Here is a 19,616-nt window from a genome sequence, read left to right on the forward strand (position 1 = left end):
ATAATTCATCGCCTCCCAATCAATTTTACGAGCGGATTACGAGCAGATTCATAAACTAACCCAATCCATGGCAGCCTAACATTACATTTTTATGACAGGTCCATATAATTGATAAGGGTGAAAAAATCCATAAAAATATTGTAGTATCGTAATTTTAAGCAAACGTAGTTTTAAGAAAATGTGGCGAACATAAAAGGGAAAGCGGGCGACGAGAGACGAAAGCCAGGCCCAACGGGAAAAACCCCGGCGACGAGAGGCCCACGAAGGGGCTGGCTATAAAGTGTGGCGTGCGAGGGATGGAAAGACAGTGTTGTTGGAAAAGTCGAGAAGAGTGGGTCAAAGTCACATATATTACAGTTATTTGTATATTTTTGTTAGTAAACAAAATAATACGATCATATGGTCGAGCTTGTTGTCGTAAAAAATCCTGCGATACGAATAGGCGAAACGGGGGCAACGAATTCGGAAGGCCGTGGCCGTGTTAGAAAAGCATGAACAATTCCTCCTTTTGCCACAAGATTGCTCGTAACGAATGCAATGCTAGGTCACCAATACAAAACAGTTGACACGAACACTGATCGAGGTAAAAGCTATCGAAGATTTCGTCTAATTTTTTGAAGAAAGTAAAGCAAGCATAGCTTTTGCATGTATCATTATCTTGATACTAATGTTTAATGCTAATGGATTAGGTGTTACGATTGCTGCGAATGAGTACACGAAAAGTGCAGCGATGGACAGAGCACACCTAGAGGCTATTTATGCGACTTTTGTAAAAAATAAGTAGTGCTCGTGATTACCCCACGACAGTTAGGAAATATGAAGACAAGTCATCAAAAACAATGGAGAATATTTCAATAATTCAGCTAATTTCAAGTTTGTTTTTAAACATCGAATTTTGCCGAAAAAAGTAGCAAATTCTTTCCTACATCTAATAAATCGCTACGGTGTGACCGACGCTGATCAATAAGGCGACCCGCTAAACCGGAAGCCAACAATAGCGACGCGTGTGCATCGTGAATTAACCGTGCTGCTGGCAGATTAGCGCGCTTTGACCTGGGATAAACGATGCCACCGGTCGTGGTTCCTGCGTTACGGTGATCGATATCTTCATACAATATTACAGGAGTAAGATCGTTTCGAGGGAGGGGAATTCGTTTTAGGTAGGAGGGAAGTTGATGTTGGTTCATTTTTGGAGTTTAAAGTTTGGTTGGTAGTATGATTAGGTATTTTTTAAATCCTGGAATTTTTGTGTTGGATTGAAGAAATTCCTGCCTTGTACTTTATTAATAGTGATATTTTTATTAATTGTTAAGTTGTTTTAATGAAAGTTTCAGGGAGATTAATGGGTATCTTTTGTGTGTACACTCCAGTTTATAAGTATTATATTAGGATACTTAATGAATGTGAAGTAAGCTTAAAGAGTTCTTACAAAATTATAAAGATCCAAAAATAATTATTCCGCTTGGAATCTCATCATGTAACGAGTAAATACATTTTTGCTGGTATCTAGTGTACTAAATCTGGTGAAGAAATGTAATTTAAATCATATAACACTTTCTGTATGACTATAACGGGTGTGTTTATACTAATGAATGGTAGTGTACGTATGAAAGTTTGAGGAAGTTTAATGGGTAAATGTATCTTTTGCATTGGAAACAACTTTTATTAGGAGAAGTTTCATACTGGTATTTCTGTTAATTGTTAATATTCTTCACTAAAAATTTGCGAAGATGTAAATAATAAGTAGATGTATATTTCAGTGAGAAAGAGTTCGACTTGATTGAAACTGACACTTATTTCCAAAAAAATGTTTAATTTCTGTCTTTTGGAAAGTCTTCAGATAGATATATGTAACTCTTCAATTAAGAATGTATCGATATTGATAACGATATTCTCCGAAGGGTAAGTGAAAATTTAGCAATCCATTCTATGTGGAATAAAATTCAATAACTGATGATTTTTATCTCTGAAATTAACATTTTTTTCACTTTACTCTATAAAGTTTGCGCTTCCAGAAACAATTTTGTGTCAAGTGCTCACCGATAACACAGAATTCCCTTGAATTTTAATTTTTCAACGGTAGCGAATGAAGCGAGATGTGTTCCAAATCACGTTTCTCAGACCTTTAAAGATTCATTTCGCCATGGACGACGCGAGTTTTATTCGATCCCCAGTTCGCGGACGCAATAACACCGATGACTACCGGGAGTTCTTCAGCCTGTGCACGTAATGTACGAGCAACTTTTACATCGAATTTACGGCGAGCTATTCATGGATGTTAGGTCAGCCTCGAATCAAGATCGTAAAGAGTTACTATCTTACCGGATTTCCGGCAGTTCAACGGCCATAAGCTTGCGGAGAGGAACGCCGCGTAGACAGTCGGCAATATCTTCGTCGTTCTCCGTGGAACATCCTATTTGCTCTGCTACTTTCAACCGTAGGTCGTTCGGATCGTGAACAGACGCCCACGGGCTTAACGCTGAGCCACTCGATAACACTACCCGGTGAAATAGACCTGCAAACATTCGGTGAACACAGTTTGTTGATAAATTTGATCAGTTTTGAGGTGCATGCAACGGAAACAAGAATGATAAATCTGGTATTTTCAAATGTTCTTGGTTATATCTTTGAACAGTGTCTGATTAAATTCTGCTCCAGCTACTGAAAGTAGAAATATCGTTATTTATACGCAACAGTGTGGAAGGTTAAGTGCACATGAAACGTTGCTTCTTCAAATGAATCTTTAGATACATTGTGTTTTTTCAAAGTATAATGTATTTAATCAGAATAATTTCCACACGATTCTATACACTTTCGTAGGAACCGACGGAAAAATTTTGAAGAACCCAACGGGAATCGAACCCGGGACCTTCGGCTTGGTAAGCCGAGGCTTTGCGCACTACGCCAACTACTCCCCCTCTATTTTTCCTGGTTGGTTATCCTATATAGGTATGGAGGCCCCGATACTACACTTTCCCCAGCGATTAACTAGTTTCATTAGTCCGAATTTACAAAAATCATTAGTCTTTGAATGAAAAAATTCTTTGAATGCTGCTTTTACAGTCCGAAATAATTCATTTGTTAAAAAAATTGTTCAGGTGTTCGAAGGTGTAGTGAATAGGGGAGGATGTGGCAAAATTTTATATTTTTTACCGTGGATTCTTTTCAATAATTTTTCTTAAAACGTTATCGTTCTAGATCTTATTTAGCCTTCCTCTTGGCCCATTTTCCAATAAAAAAATTGCCCACCTTGAATTTTGTACACCAACGTTTAAGTGCCCTAACATTTAACATTTAAATTTTTTCAAGTTTAAATGTATATAAAAAAATTTCGCGAATATCTCGATTATTCATCACGTTACATCATAATATCCAAACACCTGTGTTACGAACTGTTCTACTATTTAACACACGTGTACCACAGGAAATTCCTTCTTCTTGACTATTGTGTATAAAAATTGATGATTAACAAAAGTTAATATACGGTCTCAACTTGGCAATTTCAAATTTAGAAAAAGGAATCTAATAATTTCATCGTGAGTCTTGTTTTAGAGTTTAGGAATAGTGAAAATAAAATGTGAAATACGACAATCAGCTGATTTATAATTTAAATCTTACTTGCTCTTACTTAAAATCTTACTTAAAATTTACTTGTTCAATTTTACTTGTTTTAAGAAACTTGTTACTATTGTACAAGAGAATTTATTGCAGCTTGTGACTTGCAAAATTTCACTAATAATATTAGTTCAATTGTACAAGAAAGCACAGAAGTAGAATATATGTACATACGTGACTGTCTGACTAATGGCACTTGTTGATACTGAATCTTGTTTTAAAGTCTTTTATTTGTGAAATTTTATGCAGTGTATTTGTGTTTGTTTTTACTTTGTGTTTAGTATTGGATATTTTACATCTTATATATGTTCCAAAATCATAATAAAATAAAAGGGCCTAGCCGAATAAGCATGGTAAAAGTGCCCCCAAACCGAATCGATCTTGGTGCATATCATTCGATAGACCACTCGAAGAAAACCCTTTCTGCCAAGTATCAAGCTGGTACCCCTACTACTAAGGGTAGTTACAGGGTGAAACGCAATTTACAGTTTAAGCTCTATATCTCTTGTTCTACTCGGTGAAAACTTATGAAAAAAATCATCGATGTGCTACCCAATGGCGTACATGTCTGTGAATTTGAATGCATTTGAAACTGCATACAATGACCATTTAATGAATAAAGTATGGCGATTAAACAAGTATGCCACTCTGCGTTCGAAAGGTTAGGAGATATCGATTTATAATTTTTGAGTATGAATCACCTCTCAAAAAAATCTGAAAAAATTATACATTAATAACCATAACAGGCTGCTAAAAGAGTAGAAAAATGAACATGTTCACACGAAAAACTAAAATAATAATATAAACGAACATCGGTTTTTGATTTTTCTAGGTGCCGTCCCCCACTTCAAAAAATCTGAAAAAATTACACATTAATATCCATGACAAGACACTAATACTGTAAAAATATAAACGTGGTCGTTTGATAATTTCAATATAAAAACAACATTTATAAACTTTCCGGATTTTTTAAAAATCGATTTTACAGTGAACAATTCTGAAAAAATTCATAGACATATACGCCATTGGGTAGCACATCGATGATTTTTTTCATACGTTTTCATCGAGTAGAACAAGTGAAATGGAGCTTAAACTGTAAATTGCGTTTCACCCTGTAACTACCCTAGTAGTAGGGGTACCGCTTGATACTTGGAAGGAAGGGTTTTCTTCGAGTGGTCTATCCAATGATATGCGCCAAGATCGATTCGTCTGACATATATCATTCACTTCTACTGAATCCTAATTTTGTATTTTCCCTTTCTTCTTTCATATTTATTACTTACACTGCAATAAAGTATCACAGATAAAAATTCTTCACGTTTAATCTTATCTTTTCTTATGCAAAATGGCGGAACTGTCTGACCAATTTCACTGCTTTCTACTACTATTCTTCAATCATCTCCCTGTATAAAATGTACAACACATCAATCGTTAAAAATTTCAAATTATCCAATCTGAAATCACGGTGCTATAAATACCCGTTTTAAAGCGTATATAAATTATTTTACCAACTTCACAGACTTTTATTGTCTTTAACTTCGCAACTTTCATCCCCATCCGCAATATCTCAGGTTAGATCAAACATGAAATACTTTACACTGTTATTACGGTAAATTATGGGCAAATATCAACGAAATGCATTCTCGTCGATCGTCTCAAGTGTCGTATAGCCGTGCTCGGTTATGCTACTCGGAAGAAAGAACGCATTAAAGTACGAGGAGAAAGGCGGAGGCCGGATATATCGAAGTTATTACAACGTCAACACGGGAAAGCCGTTATCCACGATAGCTCAAAGAGATTTACGCGATAATAAAAGATATTCAAGGAGACTGAAACGACAAGCGGGGACGAATTATGGCCGGCTGGAACACAGGTAAAGCCGTAATCTACCTACAGTGAATGAAACGTCAATTTATCGCGCCTTTTACGAGAGAAATATTTCCCTCGAAATACTTTGCTTCACGTTAACGAATATTAGTTTTAACTCCAGTCTTCTTGGATAATTTAATTACCTCGTGCGAAAGTGCCGTTGATTCTTGGATATTTCTTTTACAGTTCGTGTTAAGCAGTTGATTCAGTATTATATTGAAAAATGAAACTTGTATTTTAATAATTTCACAGTATTTTCAATCTTTCTTTTTAATTAATGGAAGATACTTCACCATTTTTAAGTCGTTCTTTATGGAATACTTTTTTAGAAGTTATGTTTAAAGTATTTTTACTATTCTGCGGTGCATTATATCGACGGATTACATTATTTTTCGTATTTCATATAATATTACATTAAAATTATATTATGCTTCATATTTTGGATTATGAAATATTTTGCATTTACAATCGTAACATTTATCCATGTTAACGATATAAATGTCTTGCTGCGACAGACGATATAACATTAGTGCGTCGCCGACGGCTCGTCCGCCGTCTTTATACGCCGCGATGACGCGCGCCCGACCGTTAGTCCAAAAAGGCCCGAATCGCACACGCCACCGAGGCGGCACCTCAAAAGTGCCGATCCGATCACTCGCGTGACGGCACAACAATCCATGAATTATGAATTGCATGAAAATTGCGACCGTGTAAGATTGAATTTGTGTTGAACAGAATTACCTGACAGCAAAACTTCGAGATAATGTATAATGCACAGAATCGTTCGTAATGTATCGACAAACACCACAATTACAAAATTGCGAAATATTTCATGAGCTACTAATATAGCATTGACAGAATAAATTATTTTTATCGATATAATAAACGAGAGAACATTTTTTTATTTTTTTACTATGTAGTCAGATGAATTGCAATCATTGTTATATTCTTTTGAATAAAATCGGTTTCAATGTCGAGATATCTATTATTCCTTTAAATATATCGTCCTTAACTTATGGCTCTCTATTGTTTCTATTATTTACATTACAATTAGTCATAACAGCAGTCTGGTTTGTTCGACAATATCAATGTTTCAATATCCGTGTTAATAATCAAACACGTGAGACCATTCCAATATACATACAACACAACTGTACACACGTTTATGTGTAAAGAATAAACTAGCTACATATTTATTTACTATTGAAAAATTCAAATATACGTAAAACGGGGAACAATTAATTCTCTTAAGGAGGGGAAAAATGAATAATTGTCCACAAAGGATACATTAAAAAATAAGTTTCTCATCGAAGTTTCAAAAATACGAAGAATAGCATCACTTATTAATTTAATTTTAATAAATTCTAATGCACACAAACCAACAATACAGATGTATAAATTTCTAGAGAAAGAAAGAAAAGAACGCTTCCTTGTTTTTTTATTTTCAATAGACGCGAACATCTACAAACCGAGAAACAATAAATCCATTGAAGCAAAGCGAAAATGTATTTAGGTACACCACTGAAAAGATACGAAAGAAAACTTATTGATAAAAGTTGGAGAAATATAAAGAATGAAATCACCTCTTGTTAATTTAAATTTAACAAACCACGAATAAATGAGTCTTTGAAATTAGCAAAACCAAACCTGAATTACTTGAAAAAGAAAGAAGAACACTACGATGACAAGACAAAAGTAAAAAACGCCTAGAAAGAATAAAACAATTTCCTGTTTACTTACAATTAACACATTTGTCAAATAGACACACAATAATTACAAAATGAAAAACAATTATGTTCTGGAAGTAACGCGTAGATGCACATACAGTTACTCTAAAAAAATATTTAAACAATATACCAGGTGTCTCGCGAGATTTTTGTCACGAAAGATTCGTTTTCTGAAGCATTTTGTATTGTTTTCTGCATAGTTGTTTATTCTTTAGAAAATTGTTAAGATAAAATTGTCTGAATGTTGTAAATAGGTAAACGAATACCTACAAGAGGTTGGTAATGTACCGGGTGTCAAATTTTTTCCCGATCAAACTTTGTCAGTATGTTCCATGGGCATAAGAAAGAAAAAAATGTTATGTAAACATGTGTTGTTTGAAGCTTGATTAAAAAGTTATAACAATAATACGAAATACAAAGGAAACGGCAACAGGTGTGCGGTTATTATCATACAAAATAGGAATAGATCAGTGACATGTATATCTATTTAGTCTGTTTATGCGAGCTGTGTTTATGATTTGAGATCGTCGAAGTAACTTTGTGGGATTTACTTGACTTGTGATTGAGGTTCGGAAAAGTGTATTTAAAAGAGTAATGATAACAGTTTATTAACAAAAGTAAAGAAATAAAATAAAAACTAAATGTCTAGGTTAACTATAAACCACGCTGTTTCCACGCTGAATCTATTCTACACAATATTTCTTTCCACGCTTTCCACTCAAGCTCTCCTCTTTTCCAAATCTTACCCCACACTGCCGTTTTCATCACGCATTTTTTCCATCTTCTCACGAACATTGATATTTCCACCACGCACACACACCATTTTAGGTTTTTGATCTTGGGTTCTTGGTTTTGGGACTTGGATTTCTCAAGAAACGAACGAACGAAGGCAAAAACGCTCGCGATTCTACACTTTTGCCAGTGCTATTCTTGTCTTGTATCGTAGTAACTGCAAGTTCGTTACGTCCAGTTGCGTCAAGTTCGTTAGGATCGTTTCGTCCTGAGCCTCCTAGTGTACTCGTCAGTAAGGCTTTCTATACATCGTTCAAAATAAGAGTAACCTCGTTTCGCGCATGGGACGTGCCTAAGGCAGGGCTAGAACCCACTAGAACGTCCAAACCCCCATTTAACCGCCTGCGTTTTTCTTCGTCTTGCCCTCTGCTACGCTCTCTGTCTATGCGCAGAACGGTCGAGAATCGGTCCGAGAGCGAGGTTACTCTTAGTGTCTTAGACGCGGGAGGGACTGGCAGGACTCAGGTCAGAAGTTGTATACATATATGCAAATAGGAGCCTTTATGAGGACTAGCGAGAACTTGTGGTTAATCCGTCCCTCTGGTGCCAGAGTGTAGGAGGGTCACTACAACATTTTAACCAAGTTTCAAAGATCCATGTTTATGTAACATTTTTTTTCTTATTTATATCTATAGAACATACTCAGAAAGTTTGATCGGAAAAAAACTGAGACACTCTGTATAATGTACTTTGGTTAATTATAAAAGGATTGGATTGATGTTCTATCATTATGAACGCGTCATTTATTATTAGTTCAATGCATTTTCATACATTACCTTGTAATACAAATTAATCGAATCCACTTACTGTGTGACAGAAATATTTAAATACTTGGCAAAAATGAATATTTTAAATATTCATAGTATTTTAAATATTGCAATTATTTTTGCCTGCAACATGGTTTATGAATGTCAGTGAAAGATACAGAAATAGGGTCTGCTTCAATTCATAAAACGGTGGAAAAAAGTTTGTCATAAAGGTCCGAGAGGGAAGCAGCGTGGAAAAAAGGGAGATAACGACGAGAAAAACCGAGTTTACAGGGAAGTTGACGGTGTCACCGGTGTTCGTCTATATTTCAGGACAACTTCACGAGGTCGAGTCGTAAAGATCGTAAGCCGTACGGGAATATCCAAACAAACGTCCTTTAAAGCATCGGTGACTTCACGCGGAAATGTTGCTGGGAGAAGCGTATTCGGGTTAATCCCGGCACGATGCCGAAGGGAAATACGGCGCAATACGTGTCCAATGTAAATATCCTCTGCCTCGTCGAACGCAAATATTTGCCTTTTACAATTTCGTGCCGGCCAGGCCCATCTCTCGTCTAACGCTGCGCAACTATCGCTATAATTTTCGGACAAGCGATATTTGCGCACGGTACCTCGAACGCGATATTTTCTTTGCATCCGCGATTTCCTTTTGCATGACAAAAACTCCAAGTTTACTTTACGTAACAAAAAGTATCTCTGCTTTGAACACACTTTTTTTTTCCACGGTACCATTATCACATTGTACTAATTGTTGGCTCCCACACGATGCGTGAAGCCTGAGTATACAGCAAATAATTTTTACTTGATTTGCCAACGCAGTTCGTGATAACGTTAACAATTGTAATATAACGAGTTCGAGTTTCTAATAATACGTTACACAAATTTCAATGTTCTAAGTTCAAGTATATTGAAGGATATTTGGTATGTCCAAGTACATCACGTTTGTATGTTCAAGTTCAGAATTACGTATCTTTGCATGCATCAATAATGACGGTAACTATGAGTGTTCAAGTATGTATTACTATGTCAGTAATAATGTCAATAATAATCACCTATGTCAATAATATCAAACCGATTCCTTTTTTATCAAATTAGTGAGGTGACTTGGTGGTTGCCTCCTTCAAACTCTGACCACTCTCTTGTACCGTTCCTGCGAGTCGAGTCCCGCTCACTGGTATAGTTAAGTGACCATGGTATTACCAATTGGAGAGTAATAATCTAGATGCCCTGAGCTTGCAGTGGGCAAAATTAATTATGGCATATCGATTCTAACTGTTCTGGTCCCTTTATACTTGTCCGTCCGTTAAAAGGTGTGTCGTAATGAAAATGTGAAAAAGGTGGGAAAACTGTCCTGTCCAATGGAAAATGCTAGGAAGTTTCGGAGGTGTTTTAGTCCTGTTGTTCACGCTCTGTTGTGCTGTCTGCGCGTCAAGGGCAATTTAAAAATCCGTCAGGGCCTAGTCATCTATTGCCGTGCACGTATTAGCCAATCTTTGGTCCGAAAAATTAGGTTACGATACTGTAGGAATGGTTGTAAACAGGTACTCAATAAAATTGAAAACAATAACGTATACAAACGGCTACAATGTCTCAATTCTCGCACTGATACGCTAACACTTGTGCTCTCGAATACTCTAGACCAGTGCCGTTCAGTCATTGCCCTTACGGGCAGCGTATTAGGCTTCCCCGGGCGTAAACAAATCGGCGGGCAACAACAAGCCATGGTTGGAAGGACCTATACCCCTTCCACAAGAGTGTTTCATTATTAGTTTTATTATCAATGTGACATTATTAGCCCGCGACTTCGCCCTCAGTCCTGCCCGCGGGCATCGATGGGCGCCCTTGCCCGCCTGAAGGCCTACTAAACGGCACTGTCCTACGAAAATGTTACAACTCTCGAAAGTATTATTCTCGAAACGCACTCTACCTTAACTGCTTGAGTAGAATGTCTCGTAGTGCCTCTGTGTTATCGTTTTTATTAATTACGTTTGCCTGTGATTCGTCAGTCGTTATATGCGTTGGAGTGAGTGTCTATTTTGTGATTGGTAACTACATGTTAAGGATGTGTCGTGGGAGATGGAATTTGTAAAAGTATTATTCTCGAAACGCACTCTAGCTTAACTGCTTGAGTAGAATGTCTCGTAGTGCCTCTGTGTTATCGTTTTTATTAATTACGTTTGCCTGTGATTCTGTGAGTGTCTATTTTGTGATTGGTAACTACATGTTAAGGATGTGTCGTGGGAGATGGAATTTGTTAAAAACAAATTGACTATTGGCAATTTTAAGAAAAATGCAAAAAGTTGTAAAGTTATTGTTGCTAGTTCGTACGTTCGGTCTTAATTAAATATTAGATTGTTGTCGTCGCGTCGATGGGTTCTCTCAAGGGGGTTTATTGCGTGCCGATGTGAGTTTGGTACCTCGGTCTGACGGTCAAATGTAGCTAATGAATTTTATGATGATAAACCGCTAGACAGAGGTTTTCTCGCGTTAATTACGACGCAACAGTCTGATTTGCATCTCTATCTTTCCCTTTTATGGCCTTATTCCTGCGCCCCTTAGAATTACGCAGGCAGAGGCAAACATTTTATGATATTATAGGACTTATAAAATATAGATAAATGGATATATAACTTCCAAGTGAAACGGAGTAATAGAGGACTAAATTACCTTATTTCTTGCTTCCATATGAAACCAGCTCTCCACCAAGAAAGTGTTACACTCACCTATGTAATCTAGTTGAAAAACTAGGAGCTACGGCTCATAATGAACGCTTCCAGGGCTCAATTACCAGGCGCGACGCGGAGAACTTGGTAATTTCGCCGGCAGGATCGAAAGTAAATCAAAGTTTGAGCTAGTGGCGCCGTATCGGCCGGATCTAATTTATCGCGCTTATACCGAATATTACTCGGCCGTCTGAACCGGAATTCCATTCTCCTTCCTGTCCCTACTCCAATCCCTTTCACAGTATCTTCCTCACTTATCGTTTTCGTCGTCGTCTAGACGATTAAACGGCGCATCCTGCATGCAAATAGCAGCCAGATTCGTGAAAATTTTACGAATCCCCCGTTTTCGACCATTTTCTTGAACCTTATGAGCATGCAGAATTTCGAAGGTTTACGGAATACTTGGAACACGAGTCACGAACTCGCGATGCAGGTGAATTTTAGCGTGATTTTCCCGGAGATTTTAGGTGTGTTAGGGTTATAAGGTGATAGGTAGTTGGTCGAGGATTCCAAGTGTCTTCTAATGGATTTGTGAACGAATATAAATGTACAGAGAACTTTGTCAAGATTTCTTCAGAATAGTTGTGAGTGGAGGATGTTTTGTGTTAATTGTTAGGACCATGCGTTTAGGCTTACGCTGCGTCGACGCAGAACAGTGCCGTTTTTGAGAAAGTAAATTTGTTTGTTAAGGTTTGTGTATTTTCCAAAGGACTTAGGTCTGACTAGAAGAAGGCAACAATTTTCTTTCGAAATATTGCCCAGCCAGAAGATCACTCTCAACATGAACCCGCACGCAATGAGAAGAGGGACATAAGATTTATGATCGGTTTCCCGAACAAAGGACTTAGCGCGACGTCCGGAGAATCTTAGATCCCACTTTCCCAAGATGCGACTTGGAGGGAGGACTTTCGTACGACGCATGTTCAACTTGAACGAAAAGCGTTCCTCCATCAGACAGAACAAATTCAGAATTCAACCAGTGAACAAATTCAAACCTTGTAGTAAAGAGAACAAATTCAGAACTCGAACAATGAACATTTTTGGACTTGAACGTTCATACAGAACTCTTACGGACTTTAGAGAAATCTGTTGAACTTGTACAATTGTGAACGTACAAATATCAGACTACTGACACGCAGTTCTTGCAAGACTGTGTAACAGGACGTAATAAATAATTGCTGCTAATAAAGCTTTATAGTAAAGCTTTGCCACACATTCTTTGTTCTAAGACACTCTTAGAATTTACAACAATACTGATCAAGATTGCAAGACACTTTCCTATAAAGTACATTAAAAGAACTAAAATAATGAGTTAATCTAATAAAGAAAAAGCTTTCAATTTTTTCAATAATTCAATTTATTGTCTCCCCAAGACAGATGAAATTTTCTTAATAATATTCTATATCATATTTACTTATCTATAAAACTTGTTAAAATCTATCAAATTATCTCAAGCACCTTTAAAAACGACCACATACAAATCGCTAAAAAATCTCCAATCTTTCCAATTTTCCCCAAATACACCAATTCAAAACTTTATCCACTAAAATCATCCCGAAATCACCTAAAAAACTCTCAAACCCTCTAATTCCTTGATTCTTTCGAAAAACACCAATCTAACCACCCGTTTCCTCAAAACGAACAAAATTCACTTACACACTCAGCCATACATACAACCGGAAAAAAGAGCTCCTCATTACCGTCACGCGTCACGGTTTCCTGTTTGTCTTTAATCTCCGCCAAGCTTGCTAACGAAAAGTATACAATTCTCCTTGCTACGTCCTCAATTCTCTCTGTCTCCTTTTCTCTCTCTTTCTGTTTCTCCCAGTTTCTCTCTGTTTCGTCTATGCTCGAACGAATCCACGCGACGATTCTTCCACTTCTAAACGATAAAGGAGAACCGGAAGTAGCGGGATTCCAGACGATAGCTTCCCTCCGAGAAGTGTTAATTAATCGAGGCATTGGATCGATAAGGGAGGACGGTGTTCTTCGCTGAAGTTCCAGCGCTTTGGAATTAACGTTCGACCCATTGTAATTCACGAACGCGTGGAACAGTTGTAAAGTAAGAAGTTCCGATATTTGGGGGTGGGTCCTGATTGAAATAATCGCTCCGATCCGGTGTCTCTCCCGTTGCTGTGTGCTGCACCAGCGAACAACTTTGAATATTCGATATTCGAGAAGAATTTCATGGAGTTGGAGTAGTTCAACGATATATACAGGGTGTTTCCGAACTGGCATATGAAGTTGGAGCATATGAAACGTCGTTTTTTGAAACGAAGCATAAATGAAGAAGTAACATAGGTATATTTAATCCAAATAATTTCCACGCGGTTCTGTAAACTTTTTTTAAGAAATTTATAAGAATATTAGTCTTTGAATCCAAAAATTCTTCAAATGCTGTTTTTACAGTGCCTTCATTTCGAAATAATTCATTTGGTAAAAAAATTGTTGGTGTTTGAAGAAATGACAAAAGTTTCACATACTTTTCGTGAATTCATTTCAATTTTGTGCTTTCAATCATTTCTCTTGAAACGTTATCACTGACGATACAATCCGGTCTCTCTTTCGGTTCATTTTCCAATGAAAAGTCACCAGTTCTGAATCTTGCAAACTAACGTTACGGTGTCTTAACATCTACATAAATTTCTCCAAATGCTAAATTTGGAACCCTTAGATTTCTTAGCATGTAGTTCTATTGTATATATTTTTCGCCTTCGCTCGTTTCGTAGCAGCGGTAATTTTATGACGCCACGGCAATCGTAGTCTTTCAATCTAAAAACTTGCCTTTACCTTTTATTGTCTCGTTTTCGACTTAGAATCTTCGCCCCTTTTTTAACTTGTACATCTGCTACGGTCATTGTTCAAGGCACTCGGAATTCCCGCGTGCGTCACTCAAGGGTACGCTTGGTACCTGAGAGTGACCTATGGTCTGCGGGGTGGCATTTTCGTGTAGTTTTCCCACCTGTGATTTTAACCAATAGTTTTCGCCAACCACCCTTCCCCACCACTATCGAAAAATGTATTCAACACGCACGGAGGTGTCGTGGTACCTTTCGCGGAAGGGAAGACCAAAAGTCATCTGACCACGCCACGAGTCGCTCCTTTAAGAAGTTTAGATCATTAGCAATAGTTGTTTTGTCCTCGTAATCACGGAGGTGGTCCTTCGAAGACGAACCTATTAGATTTAGTCGGCACACCACGTGCTAAATTTGACAAAGTTCGAAAGTTGGTTGCAACTACCACGAGCACATCAGAACAATTACAAAGGACACGCTCTTTTACAATACGCAAAATAACAATTATAGTTGTTAGGTCGTAAAAACTATCCCTCCTACTGAGTCGCCAGGAATTTATATTTTTTAGGTCGTTTACGACTTAATCTCTCGAATATATGTAGATGACTGCACGTCTTTCACGCGCGATTTTATTGTCCACCGTTAGTTTGCCTGATGCACCGACGCAGATAAGAAAAGGAAAATCATATTTGTAATTTTAACACCCTTTTCAACTCATTTAACCCTGAACATAACCTAAGAAATAAGTTTTCAAAAAGTTTTGAGTATTTTTGAAAATTTATTCTAAAAACGAATTATAATCCTTTACTAAAATCACGCGTTAATACTCATATATTCCAAAGAACTCTGACTGTCCCTCTATATTACATAAATAGACTACCGGGATAAGGATTAAAAACACGGATTTTTAATTCCCTAATATACGTCATACATGTGACTTTAATACACATTCGAAGCCATGGTTATTAGTATCGACCTGCCAATTTCAACCGTTAAAGAAACGACACTTCATTTGCATCAATTTAATACATTCAAGGATAATAGAAACATATTCTTATCGTTTTAATCACGGAATACCCTGTATAAGATAAGATGAGTGATAATTTGGAAGGGGTGGTAGTTCAGCGGTTGTTGGTGAATGGTACGGAGTTGATTTTGTAATTCAGCGGTCTGACAGGTGTATCTTGTTCGATAGTTTGGGGATCAGTTATGGTTTGTTGGAGTTCTACTTACGGAAGTTTGGATTTATGCATGTTAGTTTCGGTATTCGTTGGTTCGTTTGAGCAAACTGACTCTTGATCGCAATTTTCTGATAGCGATAGCGCAATATTTGCTTTTACTTTGGAATGTTTGGAGAAGTAGCTAATATTAGATATTTCTTTTCGGAAGGAAATTGTGAAAATTCATTTCACAATCTCTGAATCTTATCTACCAATTCATTTTGAAATTCTAATATTAGAAAATATACAAAAATCAGTTCATTAGAGTAAATTACTCGATGATCAATTAATATTGTACAAAATCTTCTTAAATAAATGAATCCTTGCATTTAAAATATTTCTCAATCATCTTTCTCTCTCTATTAGGTTGAGTAATAAGTTCATTCGTGTTTCTTTACAAGAATGTTAAGTATTATTCCTTTTATACAAAGTAATCATTCTCCTCTACGACTTTTGGTCATCTTTTCAGACATATAATTATCAAAATAGATAATATAAATGTATAATATTAAAATTATATCGTTCAAGTTTAATAAATCGTTATAATATTAAGCCTGTTACGTACGCAGACTAGCCGACACGGCGGCGCCGAGACATCCGCATAGAGCTCACCCCCTTGAGATAAAGTAAACGAACGCACTTCGGTCTCATGGGAAAATTAGGGCCCCCACCACCCAAAAAATACAAATTTTGGAGTATATAAGGGCATGATTTTCGAGGCTCTGGGGCAGTCACAGTTCAGAGTTACCCTGAACGTTAAAGTAGAACAATATCTGTATAGTCATCGTTCGACACGAGCAAGATCGGGCTCAATTCCCTTTCGAGCAACCCAGTATAATACTAAATTTGTAAGTGTCAACTAGACATACTAGGACTACGACGTCCCCGCGTACTCACCGTGTAAAGTCGAGAAGGAAGATTCTTGCTCAGCCAAGAATCAACCATTGTAATTCATATTTAAACATTGTAATCTTATTGTAACCACAATTGAATATTATTAGAATATAGCCATTGTAGAATTGCTCAGCCTATATTCAATTAACCATCTCCTTGTAGCATTAGTAAGGGAATAGCTAGACTCACAAAGGATATATCTTAACCGCTCGAGGCATATCCGACATTACGGTACGTACTGTCCTCACAACCACCAAACCTTGTCCATCCTTTGGAGAACGGCGTATATACCACGTACGCCGACGGTTCCAATCCTATCGGACTTGTTGGAGAATGACGTAGAACCACATACGTTGAATGTTCTGACCGGTCCACCACCCCATACCATCAACGTATACGTTGAACCTCCAACCTTTTCCATCCTTCGGAGAACGGCGTATATACCACGTACGCCGAAGGTTCCAATCCCGTCGGACTTGTTGGAGAACGACGTATATACCACGTACGTTGAATGTTCTGACCGGTCCACCAACCTCTTGTCGTTTACCATACACCCAACCTTGTCCATCCTTTGGAGAACGGCGTATATACCACGTACGCCGACGGTTCCAATCCTATCGGACTTGTCGGAGAACGACGTATATACCACGTACGTTGAATGTTCTGACCAGTCCACCACAAACCTTGCTAACGACGTGTTAACCACACACGTCGAACTTCCAACCTTTTCCATCCTTTGGAGAACGGCGTATATACCACGTACGCCGAAGGTTCCAATCCTGTCGGATTCGTTGTCAACAACGTATCACCCTCAATCGGGGAACGTTTTGACCGATCCACAAACCCATACAAGTATTACGCTCCCTGTGAGGACACGACAAGCGTAACACCCGTAACAAGCCATAATAGATAGATAGAGTTTCATTTTTTTATATTCATTTTGTTTAACCAACCGGGGTTTATGGCACGGATTCCAGGCGACGTTACTTTTGAGAAGTTTTTTCTACGATTTCCTTGATAGCAATAGCCTATTCAAGCCAAAGGGCAAGTCCGGTTTATTACTTGATGGCCGCGGAAATTCTCCACTTGTGCGGGCCACATGGTGACCCGGTACTTGCCTCTGCGCGCTCAGTAATTGTTCGGTCCCGAGCACCGCGACGCAGATCGGTGGGACGGGTGCGTGGCCGAGCCGCATGGCATCAGCGGAACCGTGCTACAATGTCGCGATAAGGCCTTCGATAAAGGGATCCCGCGAGGAACCGAAGCGGGACCGCGGGTGCCGAGAGGGCTCGAGTGTTTCTTCGCTTGAGGGGACTCCCGTTGGGTCCTGTGTCGCATGAGCCGCCAAAAGCGATGATCGCTTGACGTCTTCCGTATCGCGTCGCACTTATCACCACCACGTCGGGTGTGCACGGCTCCGTGCTATAAAGCACGGAGGTTTTCACGCTCGAAGCGCATTTCTATCGAGAACACGCCTAAGAAATACAATAATTGTTTTAGTACGAAAACGTGTTGATTTCTTTCTATAAATAAGACTGACTCGCGGCAGGGCGAGTTTTCAAAAATCGAAGAGTTACGGCGTTTTGGGACGCTACAGTAATGGTAAACATGCCATAAACCCGTAAAGTCGACGTTTCGGCAAGATCTCCACGTGGGGCTAACACCCCCTTTTGGGACCGTCTCTCCCTCTCCGCTTACACCCCATTCTGCGGACCACGGGGGAGTGCTCGAGGGCCTAGGAGGGCGGCTCTAGGGGGTGAAAGGCCGACGATTTGCCGATGAGGTTAACTGCCCACCTTGACGAAATCATATATGTATATACAGCAAATTCACGACATTCGAGAGATTCTAAAAGTCTAAGTAAAAACACTTGACATTAACTTGAGCGCGCCAGTCCGCGATATTCGACATTATCAAACCACAAGTGTGGTCCAGTCCGCAATAGTCGACCCTTCAAAATAAAGTGCGATCACCATCGCGACAATAAGTAGTTGGCACACACGTGCAATAATCTCCAACGCCAACTTTCTGACTTGTATCGATTTTTAACAATTTTCAATATTTTTGTAATGCCAAAAGTAGACGTTTCCCTATTTGCAGCTCAATATTTAACCCTTTGTACTCTAAACATTTTTTGATAAGATTAGACAGCAATTTCAGTGTAATTTTGAAGTGAAACTTTTGAAAATTCAAAGATTTGTTAAGGAAAAAAAGATTTTTAATGTTTAAGTTGTATTATTTTGATAATATTAAAAAACTGGAATTTTACATTTCAAAGTTCTCCAGAGTAATTAAGTATGTCGCCATAACAGCGCCTTTGGAGTGCAAAGGGTTAAAAAATTATACGAGGTAAGTAAAGAAATGTATTATTTACATTAACCAGAGATTACAACCTAATAGAACGTGAAACATTTTTTCAATTATTCTCATATTTATTTCAAATATAGAACAAAATAGTTGAGAATATAACGGAGTCTGAATATTTCTGTAACAGACTGTAGTTTAATATTCTCTCGATAAAATCTTCCTTCGCCAAAAAGTAGCTTATGACTTTTTCTAGACTCATCTGCCGCTATTTCAGAGCTATTTCTCGTTATACACTCGACGTGAACGAGCGATTGGTTTCGCGAGTAATCACGGGAGCAGCGGACCGTGATTCCTGGCAATTGGTTGATTCAATGCGCGCCAGTCGCATCGGTTCCTCCTTTGTAAACGAGCTCACTGCTAAGGAGCTCACCAGCTAAGGAAATCCGTGACAGACCGACGAAATATCGAGACCACGCGTTTTTATCGCTCGAAGAGCAGCGAGGCTAGGTGAAACTGAAATCTCTCTGCATTGGATGCTTGAGAGTTTTTTCACTTGAAAAAATGTCGAAAGTTCTGCAATATTATCGATCGCGGGTTTTTGTTCCTGGTCGATTTTTAACGGAGAAAATTGTGTCGATGGTTTAGTGTATTTTTACGGTATGTATTATTAGAGAATTGTGCGGTAACGAACAGTTGATTTTTTGGAATGTAAAAATTTAGTTTATATTTCGGAGTATCAAAGAGATGACAAATATCAAGATCAACTTGAACGACTTCTAAATTGTACCTTACGTAAAAAATATTGATCTATATTCTATTAAACGGCATTGATATTTTTGTGGAATATATAAGAATATGGCATAGCTGTTAATGTTTAAAAAATACGAAGAAGTATTAATACAGGCAA

At 38.0% G+C, this 19,616-nt stretch overlaps 1 protein-coding gene across 1 annotated transcript in view; it reads right to left on the reverse strand.

Annotated features, from left to right (window-relative positions):
• LOC108573804 (neuroligin-4, Y-linked-like) overlaps nt 1–19,616 on the reverse strand; it is an 88,175-nt gene that overhangs the window by 11,786 nt on the left and 56,773 nt on the right. The window contains exon 5 of the mRNA XM_017936280.1: nt 2,323–2,515. Coding sequence (XP_017791769.1) covers nt 2,323–2,515 — 193 coding nt within the window. The remainder of the gene's footprint in view (nt 1–2,322; nt 2,516–19,616) is intronic.

Source organism: Habropoda laboriosa, unplaced genomic scaffold (assembly GCF_001263275.1).
Source record: "Habropoda laboriosa isolate 0110345459 unplaced genomic scaffold, ASM126327v1 scaffold155, whole genome shotgun sequence".
NCBI classification, from domain to species: Eukaryota; Metazoa; Arthropoda; class Insecta; order Hymenoptera; family Apidae; genus Habropoda; species Habropoda laboriosa.